Here is a 26063-nt window from a genome sequence, read left to right on the forward strand (position 1 = left end):
AATTGCGATTTCTAAGATAGTCCGTTCTCCACCAGTTGCTCCTAAAAATCAGGCGCAAATCATGTGGAAACTTGGGCCAATACAAACAGCTTTGGAAATAATGAGATGCATCAGCTTTAGAACTATCGTACCTTCTTGGCCCTTGCCTGGAACATTTATGTTGTTTGTCCCTGGAACATTGTAGATCTGAGGACACGAGGACACGAGTTCTATGGGTACATTCAAACTTAAAATTTACCCAGCTGTCCAGGATTCGGAATGATCTAAGGGTCTCCTTGATAAAGGCAGCTGATCTGTTTCTCTCTAGGTCTTCAGGGCCACTTAAAATCTGGATATTACTGTGGCGTCCTGTTTGTCATAGTCTCCTACCTTTGTAGCTATTTCACAATCCCTCTCCAGTATGTTGGCCATAGAGACTTGCAATATTGCTACCTTCTAGTCTCCTTCAAGGACCTGTATCTCTAATTGCTTTATCCTGTACTTTGCTCAACAGTTTGCATTAAGGAGCTCAAGCGGCTCTATGCACGTGGTTTGAACAGTGGGCTGAAATGTTTCATAGAGTCTTTGCACTTTTGTTCTGAGCTGTAGGAGTTGACTTGAGTGTGCCATGCTTTGGTCTGGGGTTATGCACTGTCGCTGGTTTTGTTGATGTTTCCTGGTGCAACATCCTCATCTGTTACAGGGCCCAGTCCTCTCTGGTTAAATGTTGGGATTGTGTTTCTGTGGTTACTTGTCTGGGAATTGGGCAGCCACGTGTGATGATTGCTACTGGGGGTGTGTTATTGGACTCCTGGTCCACTGTATATGGTGCAGCGGAGCAGTGTATAGGAAGGGTGGGATGCAGTTCCTTTAATCGAGCAATGTCATTAGTCCTCCCTTGGGGGGCTTTTCTGTGAATGGAAGTACTACTTTTGCTCTTATCTTTTCCGTATGGAGGGAGGGCATGCTTGGTATAGTGTCCCTGCACCTTACTACAAACTCACACGAGGCATGGATATATCAGACACGGTCACTCTGTGGCCTTCACCTTTATTGCCAGGACCAAGGAGTGTGGACCCTGGGTGGGACCTCCCCTTTTATACCTGGAAACCCAGGTGAGGAGTGTCTCCCGCAAGTTCACCCCTGTGGTCAAGGTGTGCATTTCTGGGATACAGGTACAGTGTACATGAGTTACAGTTACATGACTATGTCATTGCAAGATGGTTAAATACATGACATCATCTCCCCCCTTAAGTCTTTCTGTTTCAGAGGTTAAGTCTGTCAGGTGGTTGACGCTGTCTCGTGGAGCGCCGCAGTTGTGGCTCTGGTGGCTGAGCCTCGGCACGCGTCTCTGTCACTTGAGGTGATTCCGGCCTGTCCGGCCTGGTCGCAGGGACTGTGCATGCTGAGGACTGTCTTTGTTGCTCATCCGCTGGCAGTGGTGTGGTGCCATCTCATGCTCTTCTTCAGGTTCCTCCGTGTCTATGCTGAATCTTTTCTTTACTTGGTCCAAGTGTTTGCTGGCATTTCTGCCCATTGTTTAGTCAGACCACCATGCCTCTATTTCATTCTTTGCCAATTACGGTGCCCTCAAGCCACCTGGGTCCCAAAGCATGGTTAAGAACAAATACCGGGTCATCTATTTCTATACACCTCCCCCTTGAGTTTCGATCATGGAGCTCGGTTTTGGACTGGCGCTTGCCCTCAACCATGTCTGCCAGGGCTGGGTGAATGAGGGACAGCCGCGTCTTGAGCGTGCATTTCATGAGGAGTTCCACTGGCGGGACTCCCGTGAGCGAGTGCGGGCGGGACCTGTAGGCCAGCAGGAGGCGCGATAGGCGGTATTGAAGGGACGGTCCTTGGATGCGTAGCATGCCCTGTTTTATGACTTGGACTGCCCGCTCCACCTGGCCATTGGAAGCCGGCTTGAACGGCGCTGTCCGGACGTGCGTGATACCATTACCCGACATAAACTCCTGGAATTCATGGCTGGTGAAACATGGGCCATTATCGCTGACCAGGATGTCCGGCAAGCCGTGGGTCGCAAAAACCGTACGCAGACTCTCCACAGTGATGGATGTCATGCACGAGTTCAATATGATGCACTCGATCCACTTCGAGTATGCATCGACAACGATCAGGAACATTTTCTCTATGAACGGGCCCGCATAGTCTACGTGAATGCGTGACGATGGTCTGGTGGGCCAGGACCACGGGCTGAGTGGGGCCTCCCTGGGGGCATTGCCCAGCTGGGCACACGTCATGCACCTGCGAACCCAGTGTTTCAGGTCTGAGTCAATCCCCGGCCACCATACATGTGATTGGGCAATGGCCTTCATTAACACGATGCCAGGGTGCTCGCTGTGGAGTTCCCTGATGAATGCTTCCCTTCCTTTCTGGGGCATGACTACCCAGCTGCCCCATAGCAGGCAGTCGGCTTGGATGGAGAGCTCATCCATCCGTCTCTGAAACAGTCTGACTTCCTCGGGGCACGCCCTGTGTGCGGGCACCCAATCCCCAGTCAGGACACATTTCTTTATCATGGATAGGAGGGTGTCCCTGTTGGTCCAGAGTTTGATCTGGCGGGCTATGATGGGGGAGCCCGCAGTGTCAAAAGCCTCAACGGCCATGACCATCTCGGCGCTCTGCTCCGACGCCCCCTCGGTGGTGGCCAGTGGGAGCCTGCTGAGCGTGTCAGTGCATTTTTCGGTGCCTTGCCGCTGCCGTATGGTGTAGTCATACGCAGCCAGCGTGAGAGCCCAGCGCTGTATATGAGCTGACGCATTGGCGTTGACAGCCTTGCTGTCGGACAACAAGGATATTAACGGCTTGTGGTCCATCTCTAGCTCGAATTGTCTACCAAAAAGGTACTGATGCATCTTTTTCAAACCGTAAACACACGCGAGTGCTTCCTTCTCAACCATGCCATATCCACGCTCTGCCTGGGAGAGCGAGCTGGAGGCATAAGCCACCGGTTGGAGTCGACCATCATCATTACCCTGCTGCAACACACACCCAACCCCGTAGGATGATGCATCGCATGCTAAGACCAGTTTTTTACAGGGATCATACAAAGTCAACAGTTTATTGGAACACCGCAGGTTCCTCGCCTTATTATAAGCTCGTTCTTGACAGTCCCCTCAAAACCATTCACAACCTTTACGCAGGAGCATGTGTAATGGTTCCAACAATGTGTAAGTTCGGCAGAAAGTTCCCAAAATAGTCCCAGGAATGATCACAACTCCGACGTGTTGCTGGGCCTGGGTGCCTGGTGGATCGCCTCCGTTTTTGATTCAGTGGGCCAGATCCCATCTGCGGCAACCCTCCTGCCCAAAAACTCGACCTCTAGGGCCAAAACACACACTTGGCCTTTTTCAGCCGCAAGCCTACCCGATCCAATCGGCGTAGCACCTCCTCCAGGTTGTGGAGGTGTTCTTTGGTGTCTCGACCCGTTATGAGAATGTCGTCTTGGAATACAATCGTTCCAGGAATGGATTTGAGCAAGCTTTCCATGTTTCTCTGAAAGATGGCTGCTGCCGAACGAATGCCAAACGGGCAACTGTTGTGGACAAATAATCCCTTGTGTGTCATGACGGTGGTCAGAAGCTTGGATTCTTCAGCCAGTTCCTGAGTCATGTAGGCCGAAGTGCGGTCCAACTTGGTGAACAGCTTGCCACCAGCCAGCATGGCAAAAAGGTCCTCCGCTCTCGGAAGCGGGTATTGGTCTTGCAGCGATATTCGGTTGATGGTGGCTTTGTAGTCGCCACAAATCCTAACCGAGCCATCTGCTTTGAGGACGGGAATGATGAGACTTGCCCAGTTGCTGATTTCAACGGGCGAAATTATGCCCTCTCTGAGCAGCCTGTCCAATTCACATTCAATTTTTTCACGCATCACATACAGCACCGCTCTGGCTTTGTGGTGCACTGGTCTGGCGTCCGGAGTGATGCGTATCACTACTTTAGTGCCCTTGAACGTTCCGACACCAGGTTGAAACAGTGACCCGAATCTTTGCAGGACCTGTGAGTATGAACTTCGCTCCACGGATGAAATGGCGTGCACATCCCCCCATTTCCAATTCATCTCAGTTAGCCAACTCCTCCCCAAAAGCACGGGGCCATTTCCTGGAACGATCCAGAGTGGCAGCCGGTTCTGTGATCCATTATGTGTTACCACCAAGTTTGCACTGCCCAGCACTGGGATGATCTCTTTGGTGTACGTCCATAGCTGCGTCTCAATGCATTCCAGTTTGGGCCTGCAAGCTCTGTGTGGCCATAGTCTCTCAAATTGTTGTGCGCTCATGAGTGACTGGCTAGCTTCCGTATCCAGCTCCATGTGCACCGGATTGCCATTCAGTAAGACTTTCATCATCATGGGTGGCGTTTTAGTGTATGAGCTGTGGACGTCAACCACATGAACCCGCTGAACTTCAGCATCTATGGCTGTATCCCAGGCCTCACCCTGCATTGCAGACCACTCGTCTGGTTCCTTTGTCTCGCAGATTAGCCTTGCTACTGCCTTTTTGCACATCCTAGCCAAGTGTCCACTGACATTACAAATCCTACAGGTACCTGGAACCTGCAACTTCTCGCAGTGTGTCTACCCCCGCACCTCCAGCATGAGCTGAGATTGAGATTGCTGTTAACAAAAGGACTATTACCAGGCATTCCTCTCTGATTGCCCATTTGGCTGTTTCTAAACACTCTGATGGTGGGTGTTAATGGTCCCATCGCAGGACGCATTGTTCCTCAAGATGGTGTGAATTGCCGATCCCCTTTCCATTGTCCTTGTTGCGGGCCCACCCTAGAGCCTGTTGCTGCCTGGGCGGTTTCGAAATGCCCTTGCCTGCCTGCGGGGTCCTGAGCCACGTTCACCATGTTAACTCCCTGGTCCGTCGCCACGTTTGGACCAGGGCTGCGTGCATAAATTAGCTTGGTCTCCTCTTCCCCTGCCATAAATGTCTCCGCTATCAACGCCACCCCTTCTAAAGTCAAGTCCTTAGTCTTTATGAGCTTCCTGAAAATGCCGGCATGATTAATGCCCTCGATGAAAAAGTCCCTTAACATCTCCCCCTTGCAGGCATTGGAGAATTTACAGAGACTGGCCAAGCACTGCAGTTCCGCCACGACGTTTTGTCCCTCCCGACGCCGGTGAGAGTAGAACCGGTGCCGGGCCATGTGAATGCTACTCGTTGGCTTGAGATGCTCACTGATCAGCTGGCTGAGCTCTTCAAAAGACTTGTCTGCCGGCTTTTGGGGTGCGAGCAGGTCTTTCATCAGGGCATACGTCTGTGGTCCGCAGCTGGTCAGTAGATGCGCCCTCCACTTGTCAGCCACTGTCTCTTCCAGCCAGTCCTTTGTGACAAAGCTCTGCTGGAGTCTTTCCACGAAGTCGTCCCAGTCCTCACCCACACAGTAACGTTCCTCTGTGCCACCAGTGGCCATCCTCGTGGTTCGATGATTCCCGTTTCTCGTCGCCAAATGTAGTGTCCCTGCACCGTACTACAAACTCACACGAGGCATGGATATATCAGACACGGTCACTCTGTGACCTTCACCTTTATTGCCAGGACCAAGGAGTGTGGACCCTAGGTGGGACCTCCCCTTTTATACCTGGAAACCCAGGTGAGGAGTGACTCCCGCAATTTCACCCCCTGTGGTCTAGGTGTGCATTTCTAGGATACAGGTACAGTGTACATGAGTTACAGTTACATGACTATGTCATTGCAAGATGGTTAAATACATGACACTTAGCTTGCCATGTTTAATTATTCCTGGTGGTCTAGTGGGAGAGCAGGTCAGCAGCTCTGGTGGAGAGAGAGAGATGCTGGAGCTTCTAGCACAATCCTGAAAAATGAGTACCTTTCAGCACAAGCGCTGACCTCAATAGCTGGGAGGACTCCTGCTTTGAGATAGAGTCATTAATCGCCTCTAACTGGAGAGTAGCGACCGATTGAAAAATGACAATGTTGTTGATATGTTAGTGTCAGTATGGCTAAGATGTGTGAATTGTGTGGTTTTGAAGACAGGGTTGACAGTAATTGTTTAAAAAAAACAGTTTCTTGTTAAATGTAAATTATTCTGTATGTCACAAATCATGATGTAATTCACTTAATCTGCAAATTGAACTAAGGCAGTTCTCAGAACTGTCCAGTTTCAGTTAATAATATTCCATATTTTATTTTTTTATGCTTCAAAATGGAAGCCTGCTGCTGTGATTAAGAGCTCTGTTGTCTTGGCACCAACAGACAATGTGTAATGTACATCTGTTTAGAGGTATTGTATATTAATGACATATTCAAATTGGCCCTGTTAACTCTATTGTTAGAACAAGTGATTGTTTTCTGAGTCTTAAGAAACAGAACCACAAAAAAATCATCTGTGACCTAAATCTAAAAGTCTAATTAAATGCAACATACTGCAAATGCTAGAAATATGAAACAAAAACAGGAAAACTTGAAATGCACAGTAAATCAGTCAGCATCTCTGAAAAGATAGACATGTCAACATGTTGATTTGGACCCCTTTTCAGAACTATAAAAATGATGGATCATCAAGTCTATTCATAGAATCAGAAAAAAGGAAAGGGGTGAGAAAAGACAAATGGGCAAGCACAGGAAGGAAATATCACTGGAATGATTGTTAGATAATGCAACAGATCATCTTGGTCCAGTAGTGATAAGAAGAATTGAAGAAATAATGAACAGGTAAATAACTAAAGCATGTGTGTCAAACTCAATTTACATGGTCTGATCTGACATCTTAGTCCTTGGCGAGGGCCACATTCAGTGCAAAATTATTTGAAGACACTGGGCATTGCTATGCATTTTGCTCATTTGCTTTAGTTTATACATCAGTGTGAAACCTGCCCAAAGAAAAGATCAAAAAAGTGAGAGAGATGGAAAACATAAAGGGGAAGGATTTGGATCCCACCAAGCACCGTTCTTCGGTGCAGAACTTGGGCAAAAAGCACCAATTTCCTGGTGTGTCTCATACTCCAAGGGCGTCTGAAATACATCTGATATCATTTTGGCTCGAGTGATATTCAGATGTCCCTGGTGCCTGCCTAAAAAATACATTACGTCTATTTCATATGTTAATAAGGGGCTTAATGCCTGTTTATGCACTCACCTCCTTGGAAATTCGTTAGTGCTGAGCTGCATAACAAATTTTTTGATTCCTCTGCAGCCGAACCGTGGAGGCTATTAGTATAAAACATACATTTTTTTTTAAACATACCCTAATGCTCCATAGCACTACTAACATTTTTGTTCATTGTTGACTGTATAGAAAGAAAGAAGTTGCATTTATATTACGCTCTTCACACCTTAAGGACGTCCCAAAGTGCTTTACAGCCAATGAAGCACTGTTGAACTGTAGTTACTGTTGTAATGCAGGAAACATGGCAGCCAATTTGCAAACAGCAAGGTCCCATAAACAACACTGAAATAAATGAACAGATATAAATGAGTAATTAAAAGTTTGTTTGTTCGACCTATGCTAAGTGAGGAAAAATAAATACAATCACCCACGAAAGAGAGAGTAAACATTCTTGTTCAACCCACTTCTGTTCTCCTCGCCCTACCCACCTACAGCACTGCCCCCAACCCCCCATTCCTGGGACCTACATGACGGCCAATATCATCTGGGCAGTCAGCTCAAATTGGTGCTGCAGAGTCTGTCGAGCTGAGTCTGAATGCCCAATTAGCATCTGCAGCTCACCACAAATATGCTGATGAGTCCCGAGGCCCAATTTCAGTCCAGTCTCGGGAATCCAGCTTTTGACGCGTGCTTCCAGTGTGCCGACCATTCTGTGCCTGAAAATGGTCTGAAACCAATTTCTTCACTAAAGTCTTCAGATCAGGCCTGAAGGTAAAACAGAAACTGCTGGCAAAGCACAGTAGGTGCTTTGGATCTTTTCAATGTAAACGGACTTTCAGCATAGTGTTTTCTACTAACCCGGACTAGTCTAGAGGGAATGGTGGATGGGCTGTACTATTTCTGGTGCACCCTACAGTGGTAAACGGGTTCATTGTTCATCCAGTGGCACACTGTCTCATAAGCTCAAATCTTAAGGTCAAAGTTTGTTTCATAGAAACTCAGAATATCAATGGAAGCTTTTTTTTAATATTTAGTATGAATAAAATCTATTGGATAGAACCATGGGCTTGATTTTCAGCTTTGTTCATTTCGGGGTGGTAATGGCGGCGGGGCGGTAAAGTTTGCGCCCAGGAACAGTTTGCGCTTCTCTCAGCAATATTCGGCAGCTGGGCCCTGAGTGTGGGGCGGCGCGCTAAGGGAGGCGTTGCACACCTCTTAGGGCGCTAGGCCGACTGAGCATGCGAAAATCCCGAGCTAAACAGCCGGCTTTGGAGCGCTGTAAGAGAGGCCTGGGGAGAAAATAAAACCTGAAAAAAAACACCAAAAACATTCCCAATGAATAACTCACGTCATCACAACATAAATCACAAAAAAAAAGCAATCATGCTTACCTGAGGTTCACATTACTTACCTCGCCACAGCTGCTACAGGTCAGACTGTCTGCTTTCACAGGTGGTCCCAGTATGGCGCTCTACAGAGCGCTACGGATTGGTTGGGAGCCAAAAATCGAGCCGGTGTCGCAACCAGGGGCTCGCCTCTTCCAGGCAGTATTGCTCCGCGCCCCGCCAAAACCGACCCTGAAAACTCCGGCAGGGCGCTGGAAGCTGGCCGCCTGCCCGGAAGAGTTTACCGCCGCCATTGCTGCCCCTCTGGGGCAAAATCAGAGGCGGCAATAAGCTGAAATTCCAGCCCCCTGAATTGTAAGAGGAACACCTCAAGGGTTTTGAAGTTTATACATTTTTAACAAAATAAAATAATGATAAAACTTACTGAGTTTGGACATTCTCATCGTGATGCGCTTTATTTGAACTAGAACCCTTTGAGGACCTTGGTATATTTATAGCTGTTGACTGGTTATGGAGAAAAAATAATGTTGTTTTGTTTCAACAGGTTATATATTGATGGTCCATTTGGGAGTCCGTCAGAGGAAGTCTTCAACTATGAGGTTAGCCTTTGTGTGGCCGGTGGTATTGGAGTGACCCCTTTTGCTTCAGTACTAAACACACTATTGTACGTGCATTTTCTTTCTGCTTGACAGTTTTATTCATGGTTAACTTGTATTCATGAGTAAGGAAAAGTTTTGTTGGTTCTAACCTAGCTGCCAATTGAGGAAATGGAAATAGTATTGAACTATCACCCAAATTTGTATCCAGAGAAAACATTCCTGTTCAAAACATTTAAAAGTGCTTATTGAATTACAATCACCATTCTTCATAGTAACTATAAGGATATTGAGGTCTGAGATTCCTCTGTTTACACGTTACTTCATTGTGGGAAAGCTCTCTTTCCTAATCTTGCAGCCAAATCAGTTGCAATTGTAAAATTTTCAGATCACATAATTTTGTTTTATAATCTATAAACTGCCACTACAAAAGCTGGCAGAGTATACTCATTTACCATTTACATTCTCCAGGTACTGATGTCAAATGCAAGGACTGGCTATACTTGTTTCAGTTTTAGGCTGCTGTAATGTTGATACTGTAAATGGGAACTGGTGTTATGTATTTGACTGGGTTATCATTGGATACCCTAGAATCTGTCACTGTATAGTGGGTTTCTATAGTCTGGAATAGTATGGTGAAAACTCTGCTGAATGCAGATATATTTGTGCTGAAACAGACACTCAATCTAATAAAGTGCAAAAGAAAAAGAATTGGCTTTGAATTGCAGGTCCAAATTAAATTTGCTTTCTTTGGTGTGGAGGGGCAATATTTTCTCCATCTAGTCCTCAGGATGTAACAACAACTTACATTTATAGAGCGCATTTAATGTAGAAAAATGTCCCAAGGTGCTTAACAAGAGCAATATCAATAAATAAATATCAATAAAATGTATGGGATAATGTCATGATTGCAATCTTTATTATCAATTATACAAGTGTGCAAATTTTTATACTCAAACCTGGCAATGTGTCAGTCTACTGGTAGGATTGTTCATTTAACTTTAACATCTCCTTCCACTCATGAACTAAGTAGTGCAGTATCCTTTTACCTGTGAGCCCTGAGCAGAGCTTCAAGCAAGATTATTGGAATGGAAGTGTCTTCTCTGCTGGGTGTAGGGGGTCTTATGTAAAAACGGTTCTGATGGGTTCAATCCAGTAATAGTGGGTGCAACTCTATTGTACAATAATTAACATTAAAGTCTTACTGAACCAGTGGCTGGAACAGAAAATGGAAGTATCATTGCTAGCAGGTGTTCTTCCAAGGTTCAGGTAAGGTACATTGTTGAGATAAAAGCCAGCTTCATTCCAACCTGTAGCAATACCTGACCCAGTACTGCTTAATACTGAGGCTGAATGAAAATTTTCCATTCTGCCAAAGAGACACATGCTATGGTGAGTCTATACCCCCAAAAGAATTATATTTTTAAATGTTCCCTCTCGTATTAGACTCATCATAGCAAGTGTCCCTTTGGTAAAACTAGAATACTCATCCTTCCAAGTTTCCACTGGCAATAGTGTCGGTAATCAAAGGACACAGATTTAAGATAATTGGCAAAAAAATCCAGGGAAGGAAATGAGGAGAGATTTTTTTTATGCAGCAAGTTGTTATGATCTAGAATGCACTGCCTGAAAAGATGGTGGAAGCAGATTCAATAGTAATTTTCAAAAGGGAGCTGTATATATACTTGGAAATAAAAAAATTGCAGAGCTATGGGGAAAGAGCAGGGGAGTGGGATTAATTGGATAGGTCTTTTGAAATGCTAGTGCAGACAGGATGAGCTGAATAGCCTCCATCTGTGCTGTATGATTCTATACCTATTAATATAATGTGTCCAAAAACCAAGAAATGTAAAATTTCTTGCTTGAGTACAGTACCGTGTTGGATCACTAAATAAGCGATAATTAAATGGGGTGCAGGTTTAATATGCCACTTGGTTTAGTCACTATTCTCCCATTTAGGTAATAGCAAAGGCAGCATCATGAACAAACAGCTTTTGCACACCACCTTGCATCAAGCTGAAGAGCAGTAAAAATTGGGATATAGGAGCAGGTTCTCCAGTCACCATCTTGTCCCGAGGAGAAATGTTGCTGGTAGACCAGAGGAGAGAAAAATGAGTGAAACAATTAGAGGGCAATGCTTTATTTTAAAAATAACAATGGTTTCTATGCACAAATCCATCATTAAGTTGAGCTGCACTAGTTTCTTTGAAATGAATGAACAGTATTACATTTTAGTAATGGACGAGCAAATAAGTTATTAAAAATGTTAGTTGGTGGGCAAATTTAATTATTTGAAAAATGGCTTTGGAACTTTCACATTTGTTTAATGGTGTGAAAAAAATATGTTTTTCTGTCTCAGACAAACATCTGTTTGTGCACAAAAAAACTAGGCTATGTCCTGTGAGAATTATATATTATAACATGAAGAATAAATGCTGGGCTTTACCAAGGCTATAATGGATGATTGTTGAATGTTGGAATATGGGACAGAAAGGTTATGCTTCTGAGCTTTACCACAAGAGATAGAAAATATAACGGCCAAGAGGTGAGGTAGAGCATATATAAAACCTTAATAAGAACTCAAGAGTATTGTGTGCAGTAATGGGCTCCACACTATAGATATAATATTGAGGTTTTAGAGAGGACACAATGCAGATTCACGAGGATGCTGCCTGGTATAAGGAAATATAAATATAAAGGAAGATTTGAAAATTTATTAAAACATTGCAGATTATGGGCCAAATAGAAGTGTTTAAAATTATGATGAGAGAGGGTAGACAGCAACAGACTGTTTCCAGTGGTTGAGGGGTCTAGATTAAGATTTAGAATAGAGGGCAAGAGAAACTTCTTAACATGTGAAGTCATGAAGTTCACTTCCAAAATTAATGGTTGTTGCAGAACCTATATAAGCATTCAAGATTAAATTGGATAAATGTATGAAGGAAAATTTCATGAAAAGATATGGAAATATAGTGGGTAAATTTGATTAGAACAATTTGCTTGCATGGAGGTTAAACGTCAACATGAACCAGTTGGGCCAAATGGCCTGTTTCCAGGTTGTAACTGCTATCTTTTCCTATTTAAGATAGTAGCGTTGAGTCAAAATCCCTTACTTCAGGATAAATCCCTTACTGTAGCCAATATTAGGTAGGTGGGTACACATGCACTTTTAAAATAATAGCAACTTATTCAGTGCTCCTTAGAAAATTCGAACTGTTACAAATAGAACTGATTTAACATTTTTGGACATTAACTCTCAATATTTCAGCTTCAGTTGTTAATGCCAATTTAACTCCCACAATCCGTTGGACTCTGAATTCCTCCAATAAAATGATTTTGTTCATGTGATTAGTTCTTATTGTTCAAACAAAAAACTTTAGTAATTTAATGGGATTGATTTTTAGTTAATTAACTAATGATTACCAATAAACTTGCAGTGATTAGCCACAATTATTAATCATTCAGTAAAGATGTCATCACTCACCAGCACAATGAAACAATCTGTTGTGTGCCATGTAGCATGTCAGCAAAAAAATAAGATTTATAAAGTAATGTTATGTTATGAAGTAATGAATGCATTTAAGTGATTTTAAGCTGCAATCATGTCTCTGGTTTAGATATTGTTAGTCAGTTGAGCTTTGCTCTAATGGTTTGTGATTTCACTTGGACTCTTCTGAAATTATTGCATTTCACCCAGTCTTCGATAGTTTAGTATTGAAATGTACGTTAGAACCTTGCAATTACTGCTGGTGATATTAGCAGATGAGCACTTTAGCACAGACGTTAATTTGTCTATTTTAAATGGGTTAAAGCCTCTGGCAAAATAATAAACAAAGGAATGTCACACCAATTGCATTTAAGTATTCACCTACTAATGACAACAGTAATTTTTAGGCTTGTATCTGAAAGAGCTTTTTCTTTTAAAAAAATGTTTATCTTGTAAGTAGAATCTTTGAAGAATTGTATTTATTACCAGCATTTTGCACATTCGAATTATGACTTGTAGTAACAAGTTACTTTGCCAAGGAATATTTAAGAAATCGTTTTAAATGTTTGCAGCTGAATAGTGCAGGATATTAACATTATAACATGCTGCACTATAAGGCAAAGGTATCCTCTTCAAATCCCCAATTAGTAAGGTAATTAATTTTGGAAATTTACCAGGGAAAGTGGCAGTTCCCCACAGTAGTGCAAAATTGGAACACATCAATTTGCATTACTTTTGTATATTTGCTAGTATCTGGTTACAAAGTGTGACTGACAGAAACCCAGGGACAGATTGCTTGCATACCCCTTAAACAGAGAATAATGGATTGTGTGGGAAATATAAATGAGAAAGAGAAAAAAATAGCTAAAAACGCTTTACAGCCCCTTGAATCTGATGAGAAAAGGGGTTAACCAAACTGTTAAATCCTAGAGGAAAGAATTTCACATAGAATTCTGAAACCATTGATTAGGGATTGAACTACAATACTGCAAAGAAAAGCAGCTAGAAAAAAAATCCTACTGTCATAAGCTCCAGTAGTTGTCATATACTGACCTAGGAAGTAATGAATATGCATAAAAGTAGATTCTAACTGCAGCATACTAAGGAAAATAAATAATTTGTTGATGCTGTAAACTGAGCATTATTTAGTGGGATTGTGTTTTGGTTGTTTAACAAATAAATTAGTTGTTTCTTGAGGCCAGTTCTTTATCCACAATGGGAGTAACCACAATTTTGTCTGCATGCACTGCATCGGTGAATACCATGGAGCCTCTGGGCATTTATACAAGTTTCAGTCAATGTTCCCATTAATTTACATATATTTTAAACGGCTTATACTAAATGACCTTGATGTTTGGATTTGGGATTCATCTACTAAAGAGCCAAGAACACTTAAGAATAGTCCTTTCTAAACCTTTGGGCCCATAAAATTCAAACAGAGTGGACAAGTAAATAACAAATGTAATTTTAAGGTAATTGTCAAAAGAACCAAGTAGGGAGTTGAGGTACATTTTTTTTAATGCAGTGAGCTATTATGGTCTGGAATGTGCTGCTTGAAAGAGTAGTGAAAGCAGATTCTATAGTAACTCTCAAAAGAGAATTGGATATAGACTTGAAAAGTAAATAAATGTAGGGCTACGGGGAAAGAGCAGAGTATTGTGGGACTAATTGGACAACTCTATCAAAGAGACAGCACATGCACGATGGACCGAATGGACTCCTGTGCTTTAAGATTCTATGAAATATAAGGACAAGTAGGACTGATTTGCTCGAGTTTTGAGGATTGGGTTGACGGGGCTTGAGGGTTAAATGGGCAGTAGTTTGGATACCCTTGACCGACAGGCTGTTTGAAGCTATTTGAAATAGTGAAGCTGGTTCAAATTTTAGCAATATTGTTCCTTTTTTTCCAGAGATGATTGGAAACAATATAAGCTCAGACGACTTTACTTCATTTGGGTGTGCAGGGAAATTCAGTCCTTCCTCTGGTTTGCAGATCTGCTGTGTATTTTACATGACAAGGTAAGACCAGTTAGAAAGTCAGGCAGCAGGTACCCTTACTTGTGCTATGTAGGGGTGACTAACACTGTTCTCAGGAGGTGGGTAGGTCAGCAAAATCTTTTAAAGGAGGCTACGAGCCTCCATTTTACCAATTTTTAAATTATTAACCTATGGAGGCTGGGGTTCCTGGAGTTCGGGAATGCTGGTAGGTAAAATGAGGCAAAAAGGGCCAGATCCATGAGAGAAGTGCAATTTACAGCATGACTTGTGGGCCACGAGGAGCAGGAGTGCTTCCCCCAGCCTCCCAAGCTAACCTCCTTACACACCACTCAAACACACCCAGCCTCTGATCACTGACTGCCACCCCACTCTCTGACTGATCAACCCACCACCCCCCTCGATCTCTGACTGATACCCCCCGACCCCGCGATCTTCGACTGACGCCCCCAGCGATCACCGACTGACTACTCCCCTCGATCTTCGACTGAACCACCCCCCCACCCCTACGCGATCTCCGACTGAACCCCTGCGATCTCCAACTGCCACCCCCCCGATCGCTGACTGACACTCCCCACCCCCACCCCGTGATCGCCAACTGACTCCCCCTCCCGATCTCTGACTGACCACCCCCAGATTTCCAACTGATCCCCCCCCACGAGCTCCGACCGACCTCCCAGATTTCCAACTGATCCCCCCTATGAGATCCAACTGATCCCCCCCTCGATCTCCGACTGACCTCCCCTCGATCTCCGACTGATCCCCCCCTCAATCTCCGACTGATCCCCCCCTCGATCTCCGACTGACCCCCCTCGATCTCCGACTGACCCCCCCTCGATCTCCGACTGACCCCCCCCTCGATCTCCGACTGACCCCCCCTCGATCTCCGACTGATCCCCCCCTCGATCTCCGACTGATCCCCCCCTCGATCTCCGACTGACCCCCCCTCGATCTCCGACTGACCCCCCCTCGATCTCTGACTGATCCCCCCCTCGATCTCCGACTGACCCCCCCTCGAACTCCGACTGATCCCCCTCGAACTCCGACTGATCCCCCCCTCGATCTCCGACTGACCCCCCCTCGATCTCTGACTGATCCCCCCCTCGATCTCCGACTGACCCCCCCTCGAACTCCGACTGATCCCCCTCGAACTCCGACTGATCCCCCCCTCGATCTCCGACTGATCCCCCCCTCGATCTCCGACTGACCCCCCCTCGATCTCCGACTGATCCCCCCCTCGATCTCCGACTGACCCCCCCTCAATCTCCGACTGACCCCCCCTCAATCTCCGACTGATCCCCCCCTCGATCTCCGACTGACCCCCCCCTCGATCTCCGACTGATCCCCCCCTCGATCTCCGACTGACCCCCCCTCGATCTCCGACTGACCCCCCCTCGATCTCCGACTGACCCCCCCTCGATCTCCGACTGACCCCCCCTCGATCTCCGACTGACCCCCCCCCCCCCCAACGATCTCCGACTGATCCCCCCCATGAGATCCAACTGATCCCCCCCTCGATCTCCGACTGACCTCCCCTCGATCTCCGACTGACCCCCCCTCGATCTCCGACTGACCCCCCCTCGATCTCCGACTGACCCCCCCTCGATCTCCGACTGACCCCCCCTCGAACTCCAACTGATCCCCCTCGAACTCCGACTGATCCCCCCCCTCGATCTCCGACTGACCCCCCCTCGATCTCCGACTGACCCCCCCTCGATCTCCGACTGACCCCCCCTCGAACTCCGACTGACCCCCCCTCGAACTCCGACTGATCCCCCTCGAACTCCGACTGATCCCCCTCGAACCCCGACTGACTACCCCATGATCTCCGACTGATCCCCCTCGAACTCCGACTGAACCCCCCCTCGATCTCCGACTGACCCCCCCCCCCCCCCAACGATCTCCGACTGACCCCACTCATGATTTCCAACTGACTCCCCCACGATCTCTGACTGATCCCCCCTCGATCTCCGACTGATTCCCCCTCGATCTCCGACTGATTCCCCCCCCACAATCGATCTCTGACTGATCCCCCCCTCGATCTCCGACTGATTCCCCCTCGATCTCCGACTGATTCCCCCCCCACAATCGATCTCTGACTGACCCCCCCTCTTCCCTCCCAGATGATGAGCAAAATCTAATTTACCGTGTCGTTGAAATGGTTAGTGAGCTTGGAGGGGGGGGGGTGGTGGGACATAACCCAGTTCCTAATCAGCAGGTGTCCACAAAAATGTCTGTACTTGGAACTAAATGGCAGGCTTACTCAGGGGCCCAGGTGGCTGCTATGGGAAACAGAAAAGTTGAGAGAGTTGTACTTTGTATCTAAATGTATTACACTTAATCTGAGGTCTGTTTGGATTTTTTAAAATTGAGAAATCAAGATGAAGTGTCAAGGGCCAAACTGTGGTCCACCAAGGCTGAAAAGACTAAAAGAGAAGAGATAACTGAGGAAGTAACAATAAGGTTATGCTACATTTGGCTTTTAAAAGTCTGAAGATTGTAAGCAAGAAGGAAGAATAAGGAAATGAGTAACAGAGTTGCAGCCTGGGAAAGAATCAGCTCAAGTATGAGACTGTAAAATGGATCTTTATTTCAGCACATTAAGGATGTAAGGAGGAAGTAAAAACATGTAGGATGGGATATTTGCAACTCAGAAGAAACAAGGGAGAATGGTTCAGAGGCACATTGACCATGGTAGTATTGACCAAGTCAAAACAAGAAAGCTTATGACATAGAGAAAGAGTTTGGAGAATTTGACACTGACACTGGGGTGCTTGAAATATGAAAATGTTCCATTTTCCAGCACTGATAACCCTCCACTTAATGAATATAATAATTTACCAAAGGATACTGGACACATTCTTTCTGCAAGAAAATTTTCATTGACATTATGCATTTCCTTGGAATAGCACAAATATTAGGTTCGTAGTTCAAAGTTCCCTTTATTGAAATGGGAACTTTGAACTACTAACTTGAACTTGAAATTAAATTCTCCATAGTGCTGTAAGTATATTTGTATCCCGTCAACCTAGCAATCACTCCGTGTGTATTTGAGCAGTATTACCTGTGTTCAATGTAGGTCAACTAAACCTGCCCTTACTGACGAGCAATTTGCTGGGTCTTTCACTTATGCTGTCTTAATTGATTTTGACTGGGCCATTTTTCCATTTACAGCTTTGGCAGGAGAACCGGCCAGACTACTTGAACATCCAGCTGTATCTCAGTCGAACAGATGGGATACAGGTAATTTAAAGTTGTTTGCATTTCAGATAGCTACCCTCCTTTTGTGCTTATGTTGTTCCAATCACTCCCAATGCATCAATTCTCAACTTTTTCCTTTCTCAAGGAAGTCAATTAAAATCCACCTCCCTTTATTTTATTGCAATTTATTCAAATTTGTTCATCATAAATCAACTCGAATCACAAATACAATTATGTAATTTTTGTTATATGCACTATCTTTAATTAGAATTGATTGCAGTCATTACTGGGTGGCAAAAAACAATGATAAATCCCAATTTCTTGCTGAAGAGGAAAGCACAATTAGACAGTAATTAATACACATTGTTATTTGGAATGCTTTTTTCAATCTGTTAACACTGAAAAGTGCTAAAATCGTGGCCAAGGAGGTGATGAACTTTTCGGTTCTCAAGGTGACAAGACTTTTGACTATTTTTCAAGTTCAGAGTGAAGAAAACTCCCCAAAACCATTCTAACTAATTATCACCTTGTACAAGTTAAAGACTCATTTGCTAGTCTCGGCAAAAATAATGCACAGCAAATTTGATGAATGTTAGTTGCAACTCAAGGTTTGGGATTTTATTAAGTCTCTTTTCATTCTGGAGAAAAAAATAAAGAACAGTGTAATGGTATGGAGCTACAGTTGCTTGCTTCCCTGTGATTTTGAATGAAAATCCTAGTCTGAAGCAATTCCCGATGGAAATATTATCTATTCATGTAAATCTCGAAGACTGGCATAGCAAGAACAGCTTTCTGTATGGTCTTTTGAAAGACTGTGTAGGTCAGCTGCCCTTGTAACTCAAATGTTTTTTTTTTAGTCTGATCAATTACAATGTTAAGAACTAAAATTATTTTTGAACTTGGTAGCGATCAGTGCCAGTTACATAGCTTGATAAGTATGGTGAGTTTGAGAGTTAGTTCACTTGGCTAGAATGTTGTATTTTAACTGCAATGCTGCAATTTCAAATTGCTCCATTTTACTGGAAAGAACAGAATTTCTTGGGGGTGAAATTCATTATCGTCCCATTTGGGGGCAGTAACTTTTGAAGGCTGGGAAACTTAGCGGCAGGTGCTAATGCTTCCCAGCTTTCAAATAATTGGCTTTAATGCTCCAGGAAGGAAGTGGAGCACTAAATCAAGCACTCCATTTCCTTCTTGAAGTGTTAAAGGACACAGGTGGGGTGGAAACCCCAGCAGCGCTGCACACTAGGCCGTGCAGCGCTTCTGTGTACAAAGGGCTTTTCCCTCCCGTAATGGGAAGGGCCATCATTGCAGACACTGCAATTTAAAATCACCTACCTGGACCACCAAGGCCGCAGCGATCCTGCGCAATCAGCCCGGCACTCAATCAGAGTGCTGGCTGAACAATTGTGGGTAGGAACCCACAAAGAAAATGGCAACAACAAAGGTAAGTTTTTTTTACTTACCTCGGCAACCTTGCCTTTAATCACTGCCCCGGTAGCGGCCGGCCACCCGATCCACGCCTCCAGCAGCTGCTGGTGTTTTCACCCGGGGCATTGCACACGGCGATGACATCACAATCTCTGGACACAGGAGATCAGGGCGCAATGCTGGAGCGCCGCCGCTAAACTCCCGCCAATATGGCGGGAGTCGATGTCAATGCCACGCCCAGGGGCACTGATGGGAGGTGCAAATGCAGCCAATTTCTCCCCCCTAGTGTGTTTCCTCCTCTCCTTTCCTTAAGCTATTGACACCTGTTGGGCTATATTTCCATGGATGCTGATAGTTCAAGCTGAGCCCAATCTTATACTCAAAATTAAAACCTCCTGCCACATGCCTCCAACATATACAGGTTGAACCAGGGGTCACTGGATAATGATCGGGTTAAACCCTAATTAATTATTTTCCTCCCTGCATTCCCAGTTCAGAGACACTTCTCCAGCACAGACTGGAATTGAACCTAGGACCTTTCTGGCTTGTATGGCTCAGTTCAAAACTGGGCAATGCATTTATCTTTATTTTTAAATCATATAAAACATTGACAAGAGTTGTTGTCTTACATTTATTTCTCAAAACTGTGATCTGAGAGGGATGTGGTGGGGCATTGGGTTAGCATACTGTGCTTTTGCCTCTGAAATTGGGCTTGAATTCAGACTTGCGTAATGAAAGTCTCCCCTCTCTGGTGACTGCAAAGGTCGCTCATGAAATAAACTTGGACAGTTACAATCCAATTCCTGGGAGATGAGGGCCTACAGCATCAAATTCTCCAGTCTGGCAATAAATTGGCAATCTCACTCAGTGAGACTAAGGGGAACCAATATGGGAATTGTAACTGTCACACTCGTACATGGAGAGTGCTTTTCTGAGATTAAAAGCTCATCTGCGACCTTGAGGACGCCAAGTACTGAGGCCGAGGAGTGTTATAATGATGGACACATGTCCACCAGATGTGTCATTGTGCAAGCAATACACATGCTGAAGATGCGCTTCAGATACCTTGACAGATCTGGAGGAGCCCTTCAGTGCACACCAGCCAGGGTCTCCAGAATCATCGTCGTTTGCTGTGTGCTGCACAACATAGCGCAACAGCGATGATTGGAGCTGCAGGAGGATCAAGGTGCAGTGCGCACAGCCTCTTTGGATGAGGAGGAGTAGGTAGAAGATGAGGAGCAGGAGGAGGAACCTGAGGTGAAAATGGCATCAGCAGTGGTACACCTTGCTGCCCGGGATGACCTCGCCATGAGCAGATTTACCTAACTTGCTCCAATGCAACCACAAGTCCCCCACACTGCGCCGCCCCCCGCCCCCCCGCCAACAACATCATAAAGCGTCGCTACAATGACCAAGCCATTCCTCTCACCCAAACCCCCAGTGTTCGAGGTTAATTAATGTCTCACCATTCACTCCAAGTGACAAAGCCACTTCCAAGGTAGCAGGCAAAAAAGAACGACTGGAAAGTGCTGCAAAGAAATACATTTATGTGTCATCAAAATAACTGAAGCATTTTTTCATACGGGTGGATTCACTCTGGAGCATCCATGATGCTGAGAATGATGTGAGTAGCACGTGTAGCGAGTTGGTCTTACCGCAGGTGAAAGGTCCACAGCCAGATAGGGAATGGAAGACCAGCAGGAAGAGCAGTGCAAGGAAGGTAGTGCAGGGGTCCCCTGCGGTCATCCCCCTGAAAAACAGATACACCGCTTTGAGTATTGTTGAGGGGGATGACTCATCAGGGGAGGGCAGCAACAGCCAAGTTCATGGCGCGTGGCTGGCTCTGCTGCACAGGAGGGCAGGAAAAAGAGTGGGAGAGCAATAGTGATAGGGGATTCAATTGTAAGGGGAATAGATAGGCGTTTCTGCGGCCGCAACCGAGACTCCAGGATGGTATGCTGCCTCCCTGGTGCAAGGGTCAAGGATGTCTCGGAGCGGGTGCAGGACATTCTGAAAAGGGAGGGTGAACAGCCAGATGTCGTGGTGCACATTGGTACCAACGATACAGGTAAAAAAAGGGATGAGGTCCTACAAGACAAATTTAAGGAGCTAGGAGCTAAATTAAAAAGTAGGACCTCAAAAGTAGTAATCTCGGGATTGCCACCAGTGTCACATGCTAGTCAGAGTAGAAATCGCAGGATAGCTCAGATGATTACGTGGCTTGAGCAGTGGTGCAGCAGGGAGGGATTCAAATTCCTGGGGCATTGGAACCGGTTCTGGGGGAGGTGGGACCAGTACAAACCGGACGGTCTGCACCTGGGCAGGACCGGAACCAATGTCCTTGGAGGAGTGTTTGCTAGTGCTGTTGGGGAGGAGTTAAACTAATATGGCAGGGGGATGGAACCAATGCAGGGAGACAGAGGGAAACAAAATGGAGACAGAAACAAAAGACAGAAAGGAGATGAGTAAAAGTGGAGGGCAGAGAAACCCAAGGCAAAAAACAAAAAGGGCCACTGTACAGCAAAATTCTAAAGGGTCAAAGTGTAATAAAAAGGCAAGCTTGATAGCTCGGTGCCTCAATGCGAGGAGTATTCGGAACCCAGGAGAGGGCTCTGAGCTAGTTAGAGTGGGTGAGAGCTCAGATGAACAGGACCCCAAAAAAGAATGCAAAAGGCAGGAGGCAACAGAGCAGAGTAGCACTGGGGTAAGTGTAAACCACAAGGTGATAGGAAGGGACAATATGTATGAATATAAAGGGGCTGCAGGAGGGGTCAAAACTAAAAATCATGGTTTAAAAACTAGTATTAAAACACGCTACCTAAACGCACGCAGCATTCGAAATAAATGAGTTGACGCCACAAATCATTACAAATGGGGATGATTTGGTGGCCATTACAGAAACGTGGTTGCAGAGTGGCCAAGACTGGGAATTAAACATACAAGGGTATCTGACAATTCGGAAAGATAGACAAGAAGGGAACAGAGGTGGGGTAGCTCTGTTAATAAAGGATGATATCAAGGCAGTTGTGAGAGACGATATTGGCTCTAATGAACAAAATGTTGAATCATTGTGGGTGGAGATTAGAGATAGTAAGGGGAAAAAGTCACTGTTGGGCTTAGTTTATAGGCCCCCAAATAATAACTTCACGGTGGGGCAGGCAATAATCAAGGGAATAATGGAGGCATGTGAAAAAGGAATGGCAGTAATCATGGGGGATTTTAACCTACATATCGATTGGTCAAATCAAATCGCACGGGGTAGCCTTGAGGAGGAATTCATAGAATGCATACGGGATTGTTTCTTAGAACAGTATGTTACAGAACCTACAAGGGAGCAAGCTATCTTAGATCTGGTCCTGTGTAATGAGACAGGAATAATAAGCAATCTCCCAGTAAAAGATCCTCTCGGAATGAGTGATCACAGTATGGTTGAATTTGTAATACAGATTGAGAGTGAGGAAGTAGTGTCTCAAATAAGCATACAATGCTTAAACAAAGGGAACTACAGTGGGATGAGGGCAGAGTTGGCTAAAGTAGACTGGGAACACAGACTAAACGGTGGCACAATTAAGGAACTTTTAAGGAGCTCTTTCATAGTGCTCAACAAAAATATATTCCAGTGAAAAAGAAGGGCGGTAAGAGAAGGGATAACCAGCTGTGGATAACCAAGGAAATAAAGGAGAGTATCAAATTAAAAACCAATGCGTATAAGGTGGCCAAGGTTAGTGGGAAACTAGAAGATTGGGAAAATTTTAAACGACAGCAAAGAATGACTAAGAAAGCAATAAAGAAAGGAAAGATAGATTACGAAAGTAAACTTGCGCATAACATAAAAACAGATAGTAAAAGCTTTTACCGATATATAAAACGGAAAAGAGTGACTAAAGTAAATGTTGGTCCCTTAGAAGATGAGAAGGGGGATTTAATAATGGGAAATGTGGAAATGGCTGAGACCTTAAACAATTATTTTGCTTCGGTCTTCACAGTGCAAGACACAAAAACCATGCCAAAAATTGCTGGTCACGGGAATGTGGGAAGGGAGGACCTTGAGACAATCACTATCACGAGGGAGGTAGTGCTGGACAGGCTAATGGATCTTAAGGTAGACAAGTCCCCTGGTCCTGATGAAATGCATCCCAGGGTATTAAAAGAGATGCATTTGTTACAATCTACCAAAATTCTCTGGACTCTGGGGAGGTACCAGCGGATTGGAAAGCAACTAATGTAACGCCTCTGTTTAAAAAAGGGGGCAGACAAAAGGCAGGTAACTGTCGGCCGGTTAGTTTAACATCTGTAGTGGGGAAAATGCTTGAAGCTATCATTAAGGAAGAAATAGCAGGACATTTAGATAGGAATAGTGCAATAGACGCAACATGGATTCATGAAGGGGAAATCATGTTTAACTGATTTACTGGAATTCTTTGAGGATATAACGAGCATGGTGGATAGAGGTGTACCGATGGATGTGGTGTATTTAGATTTCCAAAAGGCATTCGATAAGGTGCCACACAAAAGGTTACTGCAGAAGATAAAGGTACGCGGAGTCAGGGAAATGTATTAGCATGGATAGAGAATTGGCTGGCTAACAGAAAGCAGAGAGTCAGGATAAATGGGTCCTTTTCGGGTGGTTAGTGGTGTGCCACAGGGATCGGTGCTGGGACCACAACTATTTACAATATACACAGATGACCTGGAAGAAGGGACAGAGTGTAGTGTAACAAAACTTGCTGATGACACAAAGATTAGTGGGAAAGCGGGTTGTGTAGAGGACACAGAGAGGCTGCAAAGAGATTTAGATAGGTTAAGCGAATGGGCTAAGGTTTGGCAGGTGGAATATAATGTCAGAAAATGTGAGGTCATCCACCTTGGAAAAAAAACAGTAAAAGGGAATATTATTTGAATGGGGAGAAATTACAACATGCTGCATTGCAGAGGGACCTGGGGATCCTTGTGCATGAATCCCAAAAAGTTAGTTTGCAGATGCAGTGGGTAATCAGGAAGGCGAATGGAATGTTGGCCTTCATTGCGAGATGGATGGAGTACAAAAGCAGGGAGGTCCTACTGCAACTGTACAGGGTATTGGTGAGGCCGCACTTGGAGTACTGTGTGCAGTTTTGGTCACCTTACTTAAGGAAGGATATACTAGCTTTGGAGGGGGTACAGAGACGGTTCACTAGGCTGATACCGGAGATGAGGGGGTTACCTTATGATGATAGGTTGAGTAGACTGGGTCTTTACTCGTTGGAGTTCAGAAGGATGAGGGGTGATCTTATAGAAACATTTAAAATAATGAAAGGGATAGACAAGTTAGAGGCAGAGAGGTTGTTTCTACTGATTGGGTAGACTAGAACTAGGGAGCACAGCCTCAAAATACGGGGGAGCCAATTTAAAACCGAGTTGAGAAGGAATTTCTTCTCCCAGAGGGTTGTGAATCTGTGGAATTCTCTGCCCAAGGAAGCAGTTGAGGCTAGCTCATTGAATGTATTCAAATCACAGATGGATAGATTTTTAACCAATAAGGGAATTAAGGGTTATGGGGAGCGGGCGGGTAAGTGGAGCTGAGTCCACGGCCAGATCAGCCATGATCTTGTTGAATGGCGGAACACGCTCGAGGGGCTAGATGGCCTTCTTCTGTTCCTAATTCTTATGTTCTTATACACCCTTGTGCACCTAGTTTGTGTCATTTTACTTTTCCGAAAGGTTCGAAGAAATGCAACCTCTGGCTTCAGCAGATGTAAAGACAGGCTACTCACTTCCCTGCTGCGATTGGTTAGACACATTTTTGGCAGACGTTCTCTAAGTTTTGGAGTCTGTGAGGGGCCCGCCGAAGACTGCTCCTCCTGCAACTATGCAGGGGCAGACCCGGCCATCGGGATCCGAGGAAGCATGTGGGGCTCTGACCAGGGGAAAACAACAGGGGCGAAGTGGGAGCACTTTGAGAATAGCCCCCACCTCCATTTCCCCTCTCAACATCATCCCTCTCATGGGCCACCTGTACTTCTCTGTTAGCAAGGAGCTGGAGAGCACCTTGTTGCACATCAGTAGGGCGATGAATGCTCAAGTCTATATTTATATCCCTCCTAGACATGAGATCTATGAACATCGGCCATCTGTTGTCCTCAGCTTGCCTGTGCTCATGTGACTGGCACATTTGCTGCTCCATGCCGGTGGCCATCCTTTCCATGGAACAGCACATCGTTGCCATCGCCAGCGAGATGATGGTGCTCTTGTTGGAGGTGGACTCCTCCATTCTCTGCACATTTGCAGACAACGCAGCTCCAAAAGCTGCTAGAGCCCCATGCAATTGTTGTTGCCCCTCCAAGATCACCCTGTTTCTCGATGGCCCCCGAGGCTCAGCATCTGCAAATAGCTCAGCAGAGCTGGGACTGTCCTGTGCCCTCCGGTGAGGAGTCTCCACTGCTGTCCCTGTCAACACCAGCTGCTCTTGCTCACTTGTGACTTGTGAAGCACCAGCTGACAACTTTACCCTATGGCGCACAAGACCCACCAAGGTGTGTGTATCTGTGCTGGTGCTGGGTGCACTTCGGTCTGCTGACAGTACCCCCTCAGAGGCTGGAGCTTCCTCTGAAGAATCATCCTCCTCCGGCTGGACAGGGGCAGGGTGGGGAGGCACTTGATGAACCTTTGGGAGAGTAATGAGATGAATTAGAAATGTTATTATAAGAATAGGTAACGTTACCATTGTGCACATGATGACATTTCACTGGCTGCTGACATCAGTCACCATTGGGTGACTGCTGTATGCCATGTGTCTGTATGAGATGTAATTCTGTCACCAGGTTACTGGGATGTCTCCCTCTCCCACCGCCAGCATCTCCGCATCTCCCGATATCGCCAGGGCCCTCTCCTCTACTGGTGTTAGATGGGTGAAGACTGGAGGGCCACCTCTAGTTCTCTGCCTCTCCCG

At 45.4% G+C, this 26063-nt stretch overlaps 1 protein-coding gene across 1 annotated transcript in view; it reads left to right on the forward strand.

Annotated features, from left to right (window-relative positions):
- The window catches only part of LOC139274783 (NADPH oxidase 4), a 242819-nt gene that overhangs the window by 210131 nt on the left and 6625 nt on the right, over positions 1-26063 (forward strand). Inside the window, exons 14-16 of the mRNA XM_070891470.1 lie at positions 8970-9089; positions 14419-14527; positions 17678-17746. Of these exons, the coding sequence (XP_070747571.1) occupies positions 8970-9089; positions 14419-14527; positions 17678-17746 (298 nt within the window). The remainder of the gene's footprint in view (positions 1-8969; positions 9090-14418; positions 14528-17677; positions 17747-26063) is intronic.

The sequence above is a fragment of the Pristiophorus japonicus genome, chromosome 10 (genome assembly GCF_044704955.1).
Source record: "Pristiophorus japonicus isolate sPriJap1 chromosome 10, sPriJap1.hap1, whole genome shotgun sequence".
NCBI lineage: Eukaryota > Metazoa > Chordata > Chondrichthyes > Pristiophoridae > Pristiophorus > Pristiophorus japonicus.